The 18088-nt window shown below is 44.0% G+C and overlaps 5 protein-coding genes across 5 annotated transcripts; 2 read left to right on the forward strand and 3 right to left on the reverse strand.

The window, feature by feature from the left end:
• Positions 1-1758: 1758 nt before the first annotated feature.
• ATNIH1004_008026 (uncharacterized protein) lies at positions 1759-2175 on the forward strand (the record flags this gene model as incomplete). Its single annotated transcript, XM_033572639.1, has 1 exon — positions 1759-2175. The coding sequence occupies one exon, from the start codon at positions 1759-1761 to the stop codon at positions 2173-2175; it is 417 nt and encodes a 138-aa protein (XP_033425954.1).
• Positions 2176-2713: 538 nt separating this feature from the next.
• Positions 2714-3541, reverse strand: ATNIH1004_008027 (uncharacterized protein; the record flags this gene model as incomplete). The annotated part of the gene is made up of 4 exons (XM_033572640.1): positions 2714-3080; positions 3134-3181; positions 3253-3349; positions 3418-3541. 4 exons carry the CDS (start codon positions 3539-3541, stop codon positions 2714-2716), a joined length of 636 nt encoding a protein of 211 aa, XP_033425955.1.
• Positions 3542-4919: 1378 nt separating this feature from the next.
• Positions 4920-5399, reverse strand: ATNIH1004_008028 (uncharacterized protein; the record flags this gene model as incomplete). Its single annotated transcript, XM_033572641.1, has 2 exons — positions 4920-5111; positions 5163-5399. The coding sequence occupies 2 exons, from the start codon at positions 5397-5399 to the stop codon at positions 4920-4922; spliced, it is 429 nt and encodes a 142-aa protein (XP_033425956.1).
• Positions 5400-7749: 2350 nt separating this feature from the next.
• On the reverse strand, positions 7750-8777 carry ATNIH1004_008029 (uncharacterized protein; the record flags this gene model as incomplete). The annotated part of the gene is made up of 2 exons (XM_033572642.1): positions 7750-8109; positions 8244-8777. The coding sequence occupies 2 exons, from the start codon at positions 8775-8777 to the stop codon at positions 7750-7752; spliced, it is 894 nt and encodes a 297-aa protein (XP_033425957.1).
• A 3366-nt stretch (positions 8778-12143) lies between these two features.
• On the forward strand, positions 12144-13969 carry ATNIH1004_008030 (uncharacterized protein; the record flags this gene model as incomplete). Its single annotated transcript, XM_033572643.1, has 4 exons — positions 12144-12183; positions 12241-13271; positions 13325-13564; positions 13691-13969. The coding sequence occupies 4 exons, from the start codon at positions 12144-12146 to the stop codon at positions 13967-13969; spliced, it is 1590 nt and encodes a 529-aa protein (XP_033425958.1).
• Between the last annotated feature and the right edge of the window lie 4119 nt (positions 13970-18088).

Consider the following 18088-nt stretch of genomic DNA (forward strand, 5'->3'; position numbering starts at 1 on the left):
CCTATAGAAATGTCGACAATCAACTATTTAAATTGTAATACTATATATTAGACTTTTTGGGCTTGCCGATTGGGCGGCGGTCTTTGCGGTTCCTCGGTGCAACTCTATATTTTATTTAATGGCTCATATTTAGCCACCGCAGCTGAAAATTTAATGTCGTTTCCCTCTTAGAGGGATGCTTCGCTTTGGCGGCCTTTGTGGCGGCGGCCTTTTGGAGTGGACGGTTTTCCTCGACCACTTGCAGCAAGCTTTCTGTGGTCACCTGCACCGGATTTCCCTGAGGCTCCATCTGTATAAAAGCGAGCCTCTTTGCGACAGTGTTGACCCTTGACCGCTCCGGCTGCCCTCCGCTAGATGCTGTCTTGCCCTGGACAGGGGTATCCTAAGGTATGACCGTAGATTGGTATCTAGAATCCAAGCCAGCCTGGGTAACAATCGGCTGCTGTGGCTTTGTTCCAGTCATGGCTTCTTGGTATCGGTCATCCTGCGCAATCGCTAGTTAATACAGTAAAATGTTGTATTGTGGAGATACAAAGTGGCACAGGCAAACTATATGGGTCTCTGGCTTAATTGCACTTCTATTGTCCTTCCTCCTCTTCTGTTATTGTCAATTATTCTTTTGTAGTTAATTTATTAGTGCGCTATGTATATTACTGTTTGTCTATCCAATGGCACAAAGAGCTATTATATTGCAAGAGAAGCTCCACGAGTCTTTTATTTAATGGATATTTCGCAGGTCTTGCGAGGCTCCGTGATGAGGAGAAGCAGTATTTGAACTATTATCATGACCATTAAAAAGCTTTTACCGGGCTTCAATGGCTTATATAAACAAGTAATCCTTTTTAACAACAACCCTTCCAGACTTATATTATTTAAAAGGAGCTAATCAGTTGTTTAGCAAGCGTGTAGCGAAGTTTCCTTTACTGTTTGGATGACCTTTGGCGCTATTAATTCTCCAAGCTCCTTTTCAAACAGAATTGCCTTAAAATATGGATCAAGTATATGTGATATATAATGTGCATCTTATCCACAAGCTCATGATACATTTCGTACGCCTCTCACGGTGCCTCGACGGTAGATCAGGCCAGTAGAGTCGTATCATGGAGTATTAGAAATTTAACGTTTGCACTGGCAATGAAATACCACGATTTCCGGGACCGGCGGTTTCCATGACAGCTACAAGTAGAAACGTCACAGCGGCGGGAACGTGCGGAAATACTAGATCTGCGTCATCCAAAATATCACAAACCTTAATGTACAAGATCCTACGCAATGGCTGCATTGGAAGGATCCTGATGTATAGGTATGCAAGTAGAGCATGGAATCGCTAATACAGCGATTTTGTACTAACTACGAATTGGCCAACTAACTGACTGCCTTGTCACTGCCTCAGCAGAGAGCCTTCATGCGTGGGGGTAACAAGCAACAGCACATAACACAGTCTATAGGCGATGAAAATCTGGTTCTTATCCTAGTTACCTGTTGATCAAGGTTCGTTCTAATTTATACACAGGAACTTGGTGTCAACAATTAACTTTAAGTCATCGGTTACGTAGCTTGCGGTTAATGCCGGATGCAGGAATGCGCCGTGGAACTAAGGCTTGCATGTTGCATTTATGATACAATTGACTCAGAATCCTCCAAAGCAGTAGCGAAGTTCCCAGAGTTAAATAATCGCTTGTCCTTCAGAATAGGACAATCATAGTTTACCTCTCCAGTCGAACTACAAAAAAAAAAGATCCTCTCCACAAAGCTACAATGAAGCTTGCAACTACTCTCGGGCTTGTCTTCGCAGTTCTCACCTCCGCCATCCCATACCCTCCCCCTAGGATTGTCTTCCAGCCATGGGAGAACAACTTGAAGCCGTGGGAGGACACAGCCACTGTCAAACTCGCCAACGACTGGTCTGGAAAGCACGCTGAAGCCAAGGTGCCTCTCGATCGCAAACGACACTCTATCAAGTCACTTTATGGCAACTCTGATCTTGTTCAAAGCGGAGGTATCTATGCGACAAGTGCGGAGCTCACGAAGTTTAGTCAGCGTACCGGCTGTGTTGTTGTCCTGGATGACCCGGAGGTATATGCCCAGTTGAACGCACAGAATACGTGGTCGTTCTTGGATCGCGGGGCCTGGGTTAATGTGAAAGATGGCTATGTGTCCTGCGTGGAATACTAAGGGCGGCTTTGCTGGTTTCGTGACCGTGAAAGCACAGCAGCACGATGTATAGGACATAGATTCCTCTTCTGCAAAACAGTGATAATTATATTTAATGTTCAATGCTTGCTGAAATCCTGGTATTGGTTTTTTCCCCAACGCCTGTTGGGTTTTTCCCTATATCTTGATGCGAATGCTGGGTTTCGCAATTTTTAAAACATAGTCTATGAAGGTTGACGGTAATTGAAGTTTTCCAGTAGTATATCAGAAGGGCAAGACTAGACTAACCTCCTGTTTCTGTTTTTAGCCGAATGCATAGAACATTATAGCTCGGCACCCACTTTCTACAGCAAGCATTAATTGTCAAAGTGTAGAGTACAGTGAGTTAATGGCAAAGAGTGCAGTAACCCACGCTGGACACGAAAATGCCAACCTGAGACTTGTTTTATGAACCTTACACGAGAATTGGAACGAATCTGGATCCGAGCCTTCTCTGATATTCCTAGAATACATCCCTTTTCGTCCATGTCGTAGGGGTTGCTGTCAAAGACTAGTATTCCTACACCTTTTTAAGCAGGTTGAACCATCCTTCCATAGATTCTCGAGTAGCACTGTTCCATCGCTCTTTATATAGCCTTGCACCCATTACACTTTCGATTTCTGCGTCTCGATCTGTAAATTTCGTCACCCAATTCTTTCCTCGCGGAGGCATCGACCCCTGTTCTTCTTTGGATGCGTTCGGCCATTCCTCGGACTCGTGATGGTTGAACAGGAATTCCAAGGCGATGGAGCTGGAAAATCCATTTAACGAGGACCTTCTCCTCTTCAGCAAACAGGGCAAGTTGACCTTTTTGACTTTTGCATGTTGGATGGCCTCCCAGTGGCCCGACGATACACTGTGGACGCTGGAATCTCGAGGGTATGGGCTGCAGATCTTAACGACGCAAAAATGTGCTAATTGAATGATTCGACAGCTCACTAAGCACGAGTCCCCATGATTTTATAGTATACACCAAGCCTACTAGATCTGATACGAATCAGCCCGCGGTTTAGCATTATACTGCTCTCAACACACAGTGACACAATCGTACAATGTACTTAATGAGGTATGCGCCTGAAATTTCCTTGGCTAGTGCTTCGGCAAAGTTCGCAAGAATGACAACATAAAGAAGGTCCAAGAAAAGCTCAAAAAGTCCTGCGCAAGAAATTGTCAGCGAAGCAGGGAAGTTGTCCAGTCTAAACTGGGGAAATGGGCTCCCTGACGTTCCCCCTCCTGGCGCTTCACAAGTTTCTTATTTTCAAACCATTGCAGCTCCAGCTGCTGCCGAAATAGACACCGTGGGCTGGGCTGAAGTTCAGAGGCATCGATCCCTGAGGCACCGACCATTGTGGCATGGATAGAGCGATAAGATAGAGGACAAGAGACTAAGAAATCAAACTCTGAAGAAGTGTGTTAATAAAGTAATTATAAGCCATAAAATAGACAGATTTCCTAGGCCCATCCGCATGCAGTAAAGCCAATAGGGAACCCGTAAATTTACTGGCCCGATGTTTGCGGAGTTTGTGTGAGGCCTGGGGAGTGCTCCAAGCACTTTGACCAGGGGCCAGAAGGGGGACCAGTTTATTCGAAACTGAAATTTACGGAGGCAACAATCTCCGAGATCCTAACTCTAAGACTATTGGTCCGTGGTTCTACTTACCCAGTAAACCTTTTTATCATAGCGAAAACTCACCACACTGCTACCTACAACCAGTTCGGTTTTTGTCTTCAATCAGCGCCTGCTCGGTTATTTGAAAATGACTTTATATGTAGTACTTCACTTTATTGTATTTCTTATGTGTTTAGTTTTGAATATTCGTTTAGATTAGAAGCATTGGACCTTCGTATATTAGGGGTCCAATACTAGCTAGCATGCTTATGCCACAGGCAAAATATACATAGTATTGGAATTACAGTGTAACTCTTTCTCTCACGTGTTTGATGAATGAAGAAAAGTGGTCTTTCAACCAATCACTCCGCCTATATTGCAGTGGTTGGCAACAGACATTGCGCCACGGCTGAGAAACGTCGCCCAAAAATTAATTAGCCATCTAGCGATAAATTAGATGTCTGAGTGGGAGGGCACTGGACCAGTGACTTGAAAATTACCTAGAGCGTAAATTATCAATATATACGGCCAATTTATCGGTACATTATGTTGATAAGTTTACGTAAATTTACACTAACCATCACCATTTGCTTGCAAAATATATTAATAGTAAACACATATTATTTTATTTCATTAGCGGTTCTATATATATAACCGAAAGGACTATAGAAGTGAACACCAGGTACATTAGCTGCCACGGGCCTTGACGAAGTTCCAAATTTGTCGTTAAGTAATATTTTTACATCATTGTAATTATAGAAGGAGATAGCGATAGTGATATCCTCCATATCACCAAAGCAGTTGAAATTTTGAACTGAGGCACATGTGTGATGATTTTCTAAACTAACGAGGGCAGGAATAGCTATTATGCAGTCCTAATAGCTGCCTCCATGCTGCCTAGCGCAGTACATACCTATCAGTGTACCAAGTGGTAGCCTGCCACTTCTATACAGAGTATATGTATCCAAAGCGAGGGTCAGATATGAATTCACTACCACCACCACCTTAATAGAAGTCATACGATGACTACCCCGTAAGTAAAGCCCCATAGTGGAAACTGCATGGGTGACTGTAGCAGGACCTATACATTGTATTAAGATTGGATCTACTTCCAAATTAGTCGATCTGAGAGAAGCAAGCAGCGATATCGCCAACATTGCGATCCACACAATCTGGCTGATTATAATGCTGGAAGTGCGAGACTTCGTTATTCCAGATAAGCTTCTTCTTCTCGGTAGGAATCGACTTAAAATGCCTTTTTGCAGAAGCCGCATTCATGCAGTTATCGCCGTGGATAATCAACGCAGGCTTATTCAGCTGGGCCACTCCCGGAACAGTGGCTTAATCAAAGTGATCCACATCACTCATGATTGCATAGCGATTTTCAAACTCTCTTCTCAGAGTCCAGGGGCCATACCACTGCCAGACTACCAGTCCTGGGAGTCCAGCAGACGACCCTTTGTTGGGATCTGCAGCCTTAGGGTCCACGAGTGGCTGGTATACAACTTCGCCAGTACGCTCGTAGAGCTCCTTGGCCTTCCTTGCTCGCTCGAGTCGTGCCCGATATAGAGCTTCTCCCTGTTCTGTGGTAGGCATCTTTATAGTAGAAATATTTTGACCAGGCTCTGCTGAGACACACCCAGCGCAAATCATGTAAACATCTGTCTCATGGTCACGGAAGTACCCAGTGACCGATGCCGCGCCGACAACTCGGTCATCGTAAGATGCGACATCTACTGATTCCGGTCCACCTTGGCAGACTCCCACCAGGAAGAGTTTGGATTTATCGATGTCTCCCGGGAAACAAGATAATCGAGTCCCGCGACGATGTCTTCGTTCTTCATTTTAGGGTTCTCCAATCTTCTGGGCTGACCAGAGCTTTCTCCTACAGTACGCGGGTCGAAAATAAGCGCGGTGTAGCCCTCGTCGGCTAGCCGGGTCGCATACTGGAAGGGTGCTTGTTCTTTGATGAATTAATATAGTCCGGTAACCACGATACCCGGTGGGTCGGAAACGTTCGTGGGGCGGAAGAGGACTCCAGCTATAGTCTCACCGTGAGAGGGGTACGAGACTTTCTCAGTGGTGTATTGACCGTGGGAAGGCACGATGGAGAATGACTTTGAATAGTATATTCAGAATGGTAGTTGGGAATATTATGGTAGCAGATTGGGTCTCTTTGTGATTTCAGGTATGTAGGGGCTGTGCTTCTGGCATTCTTTATAATGCCGTTCGTAAGAATGGGTGACTAAAATTGTCTATAAAGCTTGAAAGCACTTATGGCTCGCAAATGCTGACGTCATGGGGCCCAGTTATCGCCGAAGAATGTGGGCTGTTAAGGTTATTGATTGCCAACCCTACTCCGTACTTGTTCGATTACGTAGTCCACAGCACTAGTTAACTAACTAGTTAGTTAAATCTGGTAACGTAATCGGTAAGCGAGCGCCGCACCTCCCCCGATCGGTGAAAAGGAAGCCATACAAAACATCCAAAAATCTGCATTTCTATATAAAACCTAATTACTATGCTGATTAGGACATTTATTAATTTTATGACCCCGAATACCACAGCCAGAACACTGTGGTGGCGCTCGTACATGTCGCTGAACTGTAGATGGCTCTCCTACTGGACTAGGCTGGCCGTTGGGAGGGGATTTTCCTTTGGGATTTCCCTCCGAATGGGACCGGGACGGGAACGGGACCAATTTCAGGATATTTATGGGAATTAGGGTTTTTAGGCAATATCCCATTCGGGAATGGGACGGGAAACGGGAACCAGCTTATAGATGGGAAGGGAATGGGAATATCCCGATTCCTGGGAAAATCCCATGGGAATTTCCCTTATTTTAATCACGTGATAATTAACTACTGTTGGAAGCGATTGCTTGTTCTGTTGAAAGGGTGGCCGGGTGGCCGCTACTACTAGAAGCTAGCTTACATAAATGATGACTAAGCGAGGTCGAAACCGGGGGCAGGGCGCCAGTGCTTGGCAATATGCTCTAACAACTACTTTATATTACTTTACATAGTAATATTTTATATTTTTATGCTATAAAAATTTTTAGACTATACCATATTAGGAAGTGGGACGGTATTCGGGATCTTAGGTTAAGAAATGGGACGGGAAACGGGACGTGATTTTTAAGATAAGAGGGAATGGGAATATCCCTTCCCGAATCCCATATAATGGGAATCCTTTTCCAAATAGCGTGGCATGGGAAGGGAATCAAAATTTAATTCCCATTGGGAATATGGGACGGGACTTGAACCCTTTCGGGATCCCGAATCCCTCCCAACGGTCAGCCTACTACTGGTATAGTATCTTGGGCTTTTTGGATCTTATTCCGCTGCTGTACATACTCCTGGGCCTCTTCTGTAGAAAAGGCCTCTGCACCAGGTATTTGTCGCTTAGATTCCTTTTTCTTTTAACGGTCCGTTTTATTTGCAGCTCGCAGATCCCCCACTTCTTGACATGCAAGAATAGCTTTATTTAGAGCCATTTCATGCCCTTTAATAAGCTTGTCCAATCGCGCTTCCAAAGAAGAATGGGGGCTTTGTGTACGCGCTTTCAGCCGTCTTTTTATTACAGATGCCTGCTTTTTAATTGCCGAGAATTATACAGTGTTTTAGGCGCTGAATTGGTTAAACGACTGCCTGGAGGTGTAGGACTTTTTAGTTGAATATTAAGCTCCTTAATGTCAAGGGCTAAACCTCTATAACCTAATAACTAGGGTGGATACAAAAGGAATCGTCGAAGAGGAAAGAGAAGAGGAAACAGCGATGAGACGATTGCGAAGTAAGGGGAAGTCACATGATAGAGTGTACTAATCAATATACTAATCATGTGGCAGGCGAGGAGAAAGGAAACACGAGGGCTGAGGGCCCGAGTAGGCTGAGGGGCTCTAGCCCCTTACACTACCCCCTTCCTATATAAGGCCTCCGAAGGAGGCCTAATAGCGAGGCGGGTTGCTGGCGCGGGCTGTAAGCTTTTTCGGAGGTTTCTCGGAAGTATCAGACAAAGTAGAGCGGGCATCGCAGTCTGCGATCCAATGATCATTAGAACCGCAGTAAAGGCATAAATTATTCGCAAGTCGGAAACGGCGGCGGTCAGAGGTGGTGGATTCATGAGAAGAATCAGATAAAACAGGCGAAGCAGCTCGGGCTACTCTCACAGAGCCAACATGAACAGGATTGGGGTTTATTTTAACTGAGTTGACTCGGACCGGATCAGTATCCATTGGGTCTGTATTCGGGGTCAAAGCTGGTTTCGGGGCTGATTTTGGACTAGGACGGGTACGCCGATCGGTACTCTGGACAAGTTCAATATATTCATTATAGGGAAGATCAAAGAGAGAATTATTCGAGTCTTCTAGTATTCGACGGAGATTAGGCCGTAGCCCCGGTGTAGCGTGGTAACACGTGATATATCTGGCCATGAGTTTACATTGGCTTCATATGAAAGTCGTTCAAAACGAGCAAGGTAGGCGATAAGCGATTCGTCATCCCTCTGTTGTATAGAAGTAAAGCGCTGAATAGCCTCCTGCTGTTCCCGTGGGTTATGGCATAGACGCTGAAAAAAAGAGAAAATAACTTCAGGATCCCATAGCTGGTTTTCTTCGGCAGATTGGCGGAGGTGCAGGACAGAAGCTTGCTGAGACTGTTCTAGTCGATCCCATACATAGTCAAAAGCATCAGCTCCTACGAGCTGGTCTGATCGAAGTTTTGCTTTAATTGACGGGAGCCATGTGCGAAGCGTGTATGGTTTACCGTTAAAGCGAGGCGGATCTGGCAGGCGGGATCTGGGTGTCTGGACGGAAAGAAGCTGCGTACGAAGCTGGTGGACATCTGTTCGGGAAGCATCAAGGTCCGCACGTAGTTGCTGTATTTCATTACGCTGGTTTTGAATATCAAGGCGCTGGTTTTGGAGCTCTTGCTGGAGCTGCTGCACAAGCAGGAGGAGTGGATTCGGGTCGGACATCGTAAAGATATTCCCATAGACTGGCGGACAGGCAGGCAAGCGGGCGGGCGAGCAGGCAGGCAGGCGAGCGGGCGGACAAGCGGGCAGGCGAGCGGGCAGACAGGCAGACAAGGACGATTCCTAATGTCAAGGGCTAAACCTCTATAACCTAATAACTAGGGTGGATACAAAAGGAATCGTCGAAGAGGAAAGAGAAGAGGAAACAGCGATGAGACGATTGCGAAGTAAGGGGGAAGTCACATGATAGAGTGTACTAATCAATATACTAATCATGTGGCAGGCGAGGAGAAAGGAAACACGAGGGCTGAGGGCCCGAGTAGGCTGAGGGGCTCTAGCCCCTTACACTTAAGAGCTCTTTCTAGGTTAAATGGAACCAAACCAGTTCCTGAAAAGCCACTTTTAATATTCTCCTCCTTTAAAGCCTCTGTACGGGCTCTGGGATAGGCTTCAAGAAAAATCAAGTTTATCAATATGGTTAAAGCCAAGCCGTGCCTTGTTCTCAACCAGATGTCCATACGCGCGTTTCAGTGGTCCAAAGCAACCAACATCAAGCGGTTAAGATATGTGATGAGTGTGCGGGCATGCAAATTGTATAATATTATTCTACTGCAGCCTATAAATTAGGAGTCAAATGGCTTCCATACCATCAAGAACCAGCAGGCGATATTGTCCAGTTGTACGGCCAGTTGTAGCTAGAATAAATTGCTTTTTAAGCCAGCGTAGTCTAATCTTATCTGTTGTCTATCCATTCTTACTAACTTCAATCCTCCAGCGATCTGGCAGTCTCCTATACCAACTTTCCATATGGACCTTTCCCTTGAAGATAATAGGAGGAAGTGCCTAACCAGTAGAATTAACACACTTAATAGTGGTAACCCATTCTCAATTACCTGGCTGTGCTAGAAATGGCTTTCCCTGTATATTAGCTCTAGTAACTACTTTAGCAGTAGCTACCAGGCCCATTGCAAAGCCAGTTTCATTAAAATTGTAGATATTTTCTTGTGCAATTCCATGTTGTATTATAATAATTTGTACACGATCAAGCCACTCCCTAATAAGCTTAGGATCCTCACATTTAGCACGCTGGTGATTGTATCGTTGAAAATATCTTGATTTAAGCTTATCACGCTGTTTGACAAAGTTGTATACCTATTTATCACCAACAGTTTAAATAGATGTGGTGCCACGCTTTGTAAGAAGAATATTGGCCATTTCTTGCACATAAGACGGTCGGGGAGGAGCTCCACGTCGGTCTAATAATAATATCCATTGTGCGAGCGATTCCTCCTTATTTAATGTTAATTTATGACTGTTGGCGTGCTTTTTAGACCGTGGAGTTGCTCCATAAAGCTGTCGTCGCAGTGTTCTTTCAGATATTTAAAACACCTGTGCTGCTTGTCGTACAGACTGAATTTGTGATTTTTCTAATGCAGAAATAGCTAGAGTAATCCTTTCTTCTTGATCCTCAGAAGCTTTTGTCTTCGGAAGCTTTTTTGGTGGCATGGTGGTGGTTAAATCACTTGATTAAAAAGGGACGCGTAGATATACGGGAGGTGCGGCGCTCGCTTACCGATTACGTTACCTTATATCTCCGAGGCCGTGGATCCAATTTCCTCTCCACGCTTCGCACTCTAGTCAATGGGAACACCATTATTGGATGAGCGGCCCAACACCATATACATCAGCATTACTCCATTAAAGAACCTAAAACCTCCACCGAAATGCCTTCATCGTCCGGCTCTAGAACTGCACCCCGCTGGGGCTTAGCGCGACCCAACGCCAGCAAACAATTTAGGAGAATGTTCGGCTGGGCTTGGAGATTTTGGATATCCGAAGAGTCCTAGGATCCATACACCAGAGTCCTCAAGGTTCCAGTATTGCCGTAAAGGGGTGTTTCGGCCCATAGATAATTTAACATTCTAACAGGGACTCACCATCCCGTGTTATCTCCACACCGAAACATCGAGTGAGCTGAAACCCGGCAGCAACCCGCCTCGTCCGCGATCGCAGCTACCGATGGCGCAGTGGGTTGGGATCTACGTCCTAGTATGTAGTTTAAAGACCACGGATATCTCACGTTTAAAACTAAGAACAAAAGATCCACAAGACTGGATAGGTCTAATTAAATACAGAAATAGCGTTACATCTTGGCTTGCGAAATATCCACGGCGGATATTTACGGATAGTTTGCCTTCTAACCAACAACATCGCACAACCTACACTAGTAAAAGCATATTATAGGAAGCTTTTGGTAGAGCCGGTGAGATAACACTATGCTACAGCAAATCCCCCGGATTGCGTGATTTTAGTCTGTTTAGGATAGAGTGTATTCCTTTTTTTAGTGTATATTTAATATCGGCACACGCGGGCTTCGGAAGTAGACCTCGCCAAAACAAGCCCATTATAATTAGTTACCGCACCCACAGCCCAAACCCACGCGCCTATTAGCCCCTGGCCCCCTGGCTATGCCCATCGGCCCAAAAACGCAGGAACTCTAATTTTGACTGCTTGAAATTTCGTTAGATAGCACCAATTTCATCAAGTCGCTTGGCCGTCACATATTATGCCTTATAATATGTCTAATTTATCAGTGACTAACTCTGTCTTTTAATTACAGAGTCGTAGATCTACCATTTTGTGTACTATAGCATAGGTCGGCGGGATAACTTGCTTATCTACTCCGTATATTTACAACCTATTCTCTAGGGAAACTTCAAAATTGCTAAGCTTCTAGCTGTTTGCTGGCATTTTGGTGTACACTTTTTAGCCATTTATTTATTAGGGAAGGATGGAGTTGTATACTATATACTCATCTGCTAGTTATGCGGTTAACAATTCTGTATACATGAATTGCCCGTATTGTGCAATTATCAGAGGCGAATCTGTCTTACTTCATGCTGTTTTGGATGGAATGCAAAGCTAACGATGATTCAATAATTACTAGTTTCAATGGTTTAAGGGGTGTCTCCCTCGGTGTCCGATTGCAGTATTTAAAGCCCTTAATTAGTCATTCTCCTGCGTAATGTATTCCATCGCCTTCTTCTCTTCCTGCCGCCACGTATCTTACCCTCCCTTTTAGTAGCTTTAGCGAGCCCTATATTATTAACTCATCTTCTCTTGTTCCATCATTCATTTGTCTTTTTAATTCCTGGACTTATTATTTTGCAAAGTAGAAATGTTCGACTGCCACATCACCGCACGTGATGATGCAGCTGTTGAAGGCCAAGCGTAATCAACAACGGAGAAACAAAATAATAAACCATAAAGTTCTAACGATTTATCAGGAGTCAGTTCCCGCGGCTCGACAAGGGAAATGAGCGCAATTTACGACTAAAGACAGATTTGTTCATCGTACCGACGGTGTCAATGCTCTGGTTGTTCTGCTTTATCGATCGTGCAAATATTGGTTCGTCTTCTTCGCGCTGGCATCCATGCGAGAGCGCCAGACTAAACTATAGATTAGGCAACGCTCGCATCGCCGGCATGGACGACTCTCTCGAACTCCGAGGATACGATTATAACTTCATCCTGTCTTGCTTCTATATCCCATATATCCTTCTTGAGATGCCCGCCACGATTCTGTGCAAGCGTATTGGCCCCGGGTGGTTTATTCCAACAACAGCACTGCTCTTCGGTATCTGCAGTTTCGCTACAGCATTTGTTAAGACTCGAGCCCAAATGTGTGCTCTTCGCTTCCTTCTCGGAGTGTTTGAAGCCGGCATGCTGCCTGGAATTGCCTATTACCTCTCCTGTTGGTACAAACGCGCCGAATTAGCCTTCCGGCTTTCCCTTTATCTTGTAATGTCCCCACTAGCAGGAGCCTTTGGCGGAATCCTTGCCAGTGGTATCCTTCGCCTGGGTCATTTTGGTAGCTTGACGCAATGGCGGATGATTTTTGGCATCGAGGGTATTATCACTATCGCCCTGAGCGTGCTCAGCTATGCCACTCTTACGGATCGGCCTGAAACGGCGATATGGCTCTCCTCGGAAGAAAAATATCTTTGTAAGCTTCGCCTCAAGCTGGAACATGCTGGGCAGACTGAGGCTATTAATACAATTGATCGCGCTAAACTATGGCGTGGAGTGATGAATCCAATTACTTTGTCGACTGCCGTGGTGTTCCTCTTTAGCAATATCACGGTGCAAGGCCTTGGTGTCTTTCTGCCGACTATTATTTCTACTATCTACCCAGAGGCATCAACAATTCAAAGACAGCTTTACAGTGTCCCACCGTATATCGTCGGGGCCTTATTTGATGTTTTTGTGCCAGCCTTGAGCTGGAAGCTAGATCGACGGCAGATTTTTATTGTTATTTCCACCCCGACGATAATAGTTGGATACATATTGTTCCTGGCTTCGCATTCCACGACGGTGCGGTATGTAGCGTGTTATTTAATCGCCAGTACCGCCTTCGTCGCGGGGCCTTTATCTAGCGCCCAAGTCAGTGCGAATGTTGCGAGTGATACAAGTCGAACGAGTGCTATCGCTACAAATGTTTGTTAGTCCCAGACTTTTGCATACTCAAGCAATATAGCTAACGAAACCAGGTGTTGTTTGGAAATATTGGAGGTCTTGTTTCGAGCTGGACCTACCTTGTCAAGGATGCTCCGGATTATACTATAGGTAATGGACTTAATCTTGCCTGTGCTTTTATGCAATTGGTAGTATCTCTTGGGACATTGCTTTGGCTGAGACGGGATAACAAGAAGAGGGAGGGCCGCAACGTTGTACAAGATCTGGCTGGCCTCGATAAACAGGAGATTGAATATTTAGACTGGAAACATCCTGTCTTCCGATGGAGACCTTAGCTAGCTATAGAATGAATCCATATGTTCCTCCGTAAGAGGACCGCTTAGCTAATAAGCCACAACCTCAACGCCCCCAATATTCTGATATTCCAATTTTCACTTAAGCTTCACGCCCTATGCGGCGACAACCCTATGCAACTTAAGGCTACAACAAAAGGCAATGGCCGAGGCGCGACGGAACTCCTGCTGGCCGCGATAAAGGGGTATCTACCTATCGCGAAGCAGCTATTGGAGCTAGGCGCGGAGATCGATGCTCCGAGGGCAGATACTCCTGGTCGGACAGCGCTCGAAGGCGCGGCAGAACACGGAGGGCTGGGCATGGTCCAGTTTCTGCTGGAGAATGGTGCACAAACGTTCGGGGACGGGGTGTGGCAGTATTATTAAGCGATGGGATTTGCACGGAGGAATGGGCATATAGCGGTGGTATGATTGTTAGAAGATTAGCAGGAGGGAGATAAAGATTCAATCTGGAATAAATGTGAGGAGCTTCTTGACAATAACTTATAAAGCCCAAGATCCAGAGGTGTGGCGTATTTCGGCATACAGAAAATTCGGAAACCTTATCCATTGGCACGGGACCGACTACTCGGTATCTGATAGAGGGGGGAAAAGGCGGGATAATTCATAGAGATAAAATCTCTGAGGACATAGTTAAATAAACAGTCTGCGTGACTTTCCCTACTCGACCCAGAACCAGTTTAGTTGCGATGGCAAAGAAAACAAATAGCAGGCAAGGATACTGGTGTATGCACAAAACATAAACAGGATTAGTATTAAGGAAAAAAACAGAGACGGAAAGTACTATTAAGAATATAACATAGTGGTTTTAATTATAGCTCGGGTAAAGCGAACAACTAATTAGATTAAACTTAAATACTAATAATAGTCCACTACATACTATATCTTGCGCCGGTCAGCGGTATTTTGCTGTTAAATTGCGAGACCGTGGGCCTCTGATTATGCTGGTATTATGAAGTTCATTCGCTGATCGTTTTTAATAGCACAATAATGCATAAAAACCGCCACTTGATATAGTTGTTGGTGCTAGGAGAGCCAGATCCTTAGCTAAGATGCTCAGTCAGGTGGGAAGTGTTTAGTTATATTCGCATCCTCGGGCCTGAACTCTTGAAGGCGAGCAAATAGTTCTGCAATATACGTGGTTCTAACTTCCCTCTCATATAGATATTCCCATTCGCACCATAGGCGCACTATTCAGCTCGTTACCGACCACTCACATAACTGTTGGTTTCTACTTAATATAAGATGCTATGTGAGCCTATTATACCTGTATTTAAAAAACATTTGCACCGGGATTGTGGTCAGCCAATTATTACTAGAGTGGGCCAATAAATGCCCATTATTCCTAAAAAGTGTATTGTTCCACTATATTAGAGCTCCACAGCGACTATTATAGAGCAAATATTAGGAGAATAATTAACACCAAGTAGGGACTGGAATTACGGAGAAAATATTACTACCAGAAGATATCTCTATATATATAGTCTGCAGAACCCAGAATTGCATTCAACAATATAAGAATTCATCACAAGGATCTTAACAAATTGCAATTGAGTTATTAAATAGCGCTTGGGAACTAAAAAAATAAAATAAATAAAACTTAAACTTTTCAATATACCACTTCTGATATAAAAGTGATAAAAGTTATTATTATAACTACTATTATAGCTTAAGTTACTTACTCTCTTGTCTTTTAAATATCTCTTCCTTTAAAGCCGCGGTTTCGGATATAGGGCCTCTAAAGTTGAAGAATTAAAAAGAGCTAGTGTCTCTTTTAGCCGTATATTTGGAATATCTTTATAAAGGCCTTTTGGTAGAGCTCAATTGTTCAACCACGTATTAACCTGTCAAGGATAGGTCAAAAATCGGCCAAGCTCGTTGTCCTGAATCTTTATCAATAAGCTGCATATACGGTGACGCAAAGCTACTGTAGTATCTTAATGGCGCGTTAATGTATTGTCATGATGTCATTGACTGTATCGTTATCTTATCTATGGGCGTTCTATATATTACCTTGGTCTATTCGAAGAATAAAAGATCGAGAATTAGTTTAAAAAATATGTACAAGATACAGTGATATTCTCATCTACTATCTTACCTAGCTCACCGGTTAATCTACCCAGCCAAGTAGATTCATGTCAGAATAAACTAGTCCAGATCGGGACGTTACGTGAAATATATTTATTACCCAACATCTCTCATAGAGGGGTTGGGCAGAAGATCCTTCTGAATACGATCAGTTCAGAATCCCCCCCAAAAAAACGAATAAATTCATCATATTCACCTGTCTAAAACCTGCTATCTATCCTCTTCCTGTAATTGTAGTCTTTATAGCACTAAACCCGCCAACTTGGCCGGTGTTAACCATTATATTTTCCTATAAATAACGTGCCTAAGTGGGTTCGACGGTTGAATTTTTACCTAACGTACCCTTGGCAGATAGGGCAACCATACGAGCAGAAATGCCGGTGCTGCCCGGACTGCGGTCACTCTGTCCAGGAGGTAAGATAGATATGCTAAGGGATGATTAGATATCCCCGACACTAGATTTAATATTATCCTTATACAATATCACGATGCCAACGCCTGCAATTTTCTCGTTCTGGGGATGGACAGGCTTTGGAATTCCTTTCTCTACTGCTTCGACTATGCCTGCCTTGAGTTCTAAACCTATCTAGAAATAAAGATTGTTAGATAAAACAAAGCTGTTTGTCAGAAAAATAGTTGATTATCCGCGCTTACTCATTTGCGTGATCATCATTTAATATAGCACTAATAGTACGAGTATCCACCATGGAATATATCACGCTTCCGTAGGTAATATCAACAGTCACCGGTTTGTGACGAAATTGGATACCAAACCTACCAAAAGAAAATGATGGCACATTTTCAAAAGATACAGTTGTGAATTTTCTGTCGTCACAATGTGCAGTAATTGTAATCAGACCAGCGGGCAGAATATGACTCTCCGCGGTTAATATCAGCTCCCTTGCTAAAAAGCAGCTCCACCAGGCTCTTTGAGCCACCCGCCGCTGCCATAGGTATTGATGTCCTGTGATTATTATCTTCTGCATTAATATATGCTCCATAGGCTAGCAGAAGTGTGATTATCTGCCAATATGTCGACCCAGGAGCCCATCTAGTCTTATAGTGTTGCTTTTCTCTGTTGTAGTAAAAAATTACATCTATGTTGGGAATCAGGATGCCTAAGGCACGCAGCGATCTGATATATCACATTCAGGGGCTAAGGGACACGTAGACATAAGGAAGCGTTTGTCTACGCCCTGTCTCGTAGATAGATGAATATACTCAAAAAAAGGCGATACTAGATCGCACGATAGTTTCAATATATACTATCTAGTCACCGCTATCCTACCACCTCACAACATAGCTTCTTCCCCCGAGGTTTTCAACAATCTATATAATTAAAAACTTACAGCAGTGTAACTAATAATATTATAAAAATTATATATTTTTTATTAAATATAAAGGAAAACTCTGAACCTGTCATCTACGCGTATGTAGTGCCGAAGTTATAAAGTAAAATTAATATAATATTAAAAACACACTAACTTTCCGAGCTACGCATAAGTTACACTTCTGGAGTCAATCAGAACCACTGTAAAAAGAGAACCAGGTTTCTAGATAGATAAGAACTAAGTTTAAAGTACACTAGCCTATTGACCAAAAATTGGGACGCTACCAACTGTTTGGGTTGAAGTGACATTTCCAGGTCCTGAAGTCTTAACCTGACTTTACTACCGGGCGAATAATGACCTAGAGGCGAGTGCAAGCTGGTGGCACACAAGCCAAAGGGTTGAACAATGTTAGAGCCAATTGCATGTCGCTTTCAACCTATAACGACAGTGAAACCAGAGCTGCTGTGGCAATTGGGAAAGACATCAGAGTACGAAGTATGTACATATATCCAGATCCACTATAATAGGAAGAGGTACCGCATAGACAACTTACTGTCAGATATACGGCTAGTCCCGAAGAGGAAATAGAGTACGATTGGTAAAAAAGGTCTTATTTGAATGAATTGAGCTGGTTGGGCTCGTCTTGATTATTCTTTTGGTTATTCATGATCATTTTTTTGTTGTGCTCCGCGGGGGTTTACCCCGATCTAGTCACATGATTGCCGTCCACCAACAGCCATATTATTCGACATTTACATGAGGCAGAACCGATGAGTCCTACCTGCATTGGACAAATGGACCTCCTGTAGTTGGCTGTTTATCGCCCAAAGTGAGGAACGCTCGAAGCTCTGGCCTCCACAGCTGCTATTTCCCGATTAATTCTCGGGGCCATAAGAGGGAATAATCCTCCAAAGTAGATTGATGATACCGGTATAGTGGACTGCATATTAAAAGTCACTTCAATATTTCATGCACTTATTTCTATCCGCGGAATTATTAAGTTGCTAACCGGAGTCAGCGGACGTTTTCCATTCCCCTGGCAGATGTGCAAAAGCAACTCGCTAAA

The sequence above is a fragment of the Aspergillus tanneri genome, assembly GCF_003426965.1.
Source record: "Aspergillus tanneri strain NIH1004 chromosome Unknown AapTan_7_pilon_pilon_pilon, whole genome shotgun sequence".
NCBI lineage: Eukaryota > Fungi > Ascomycota > Eurotiomycetes > Eurotiales > Aspergillaceae > Aspergillus > Aspergillus tanneri.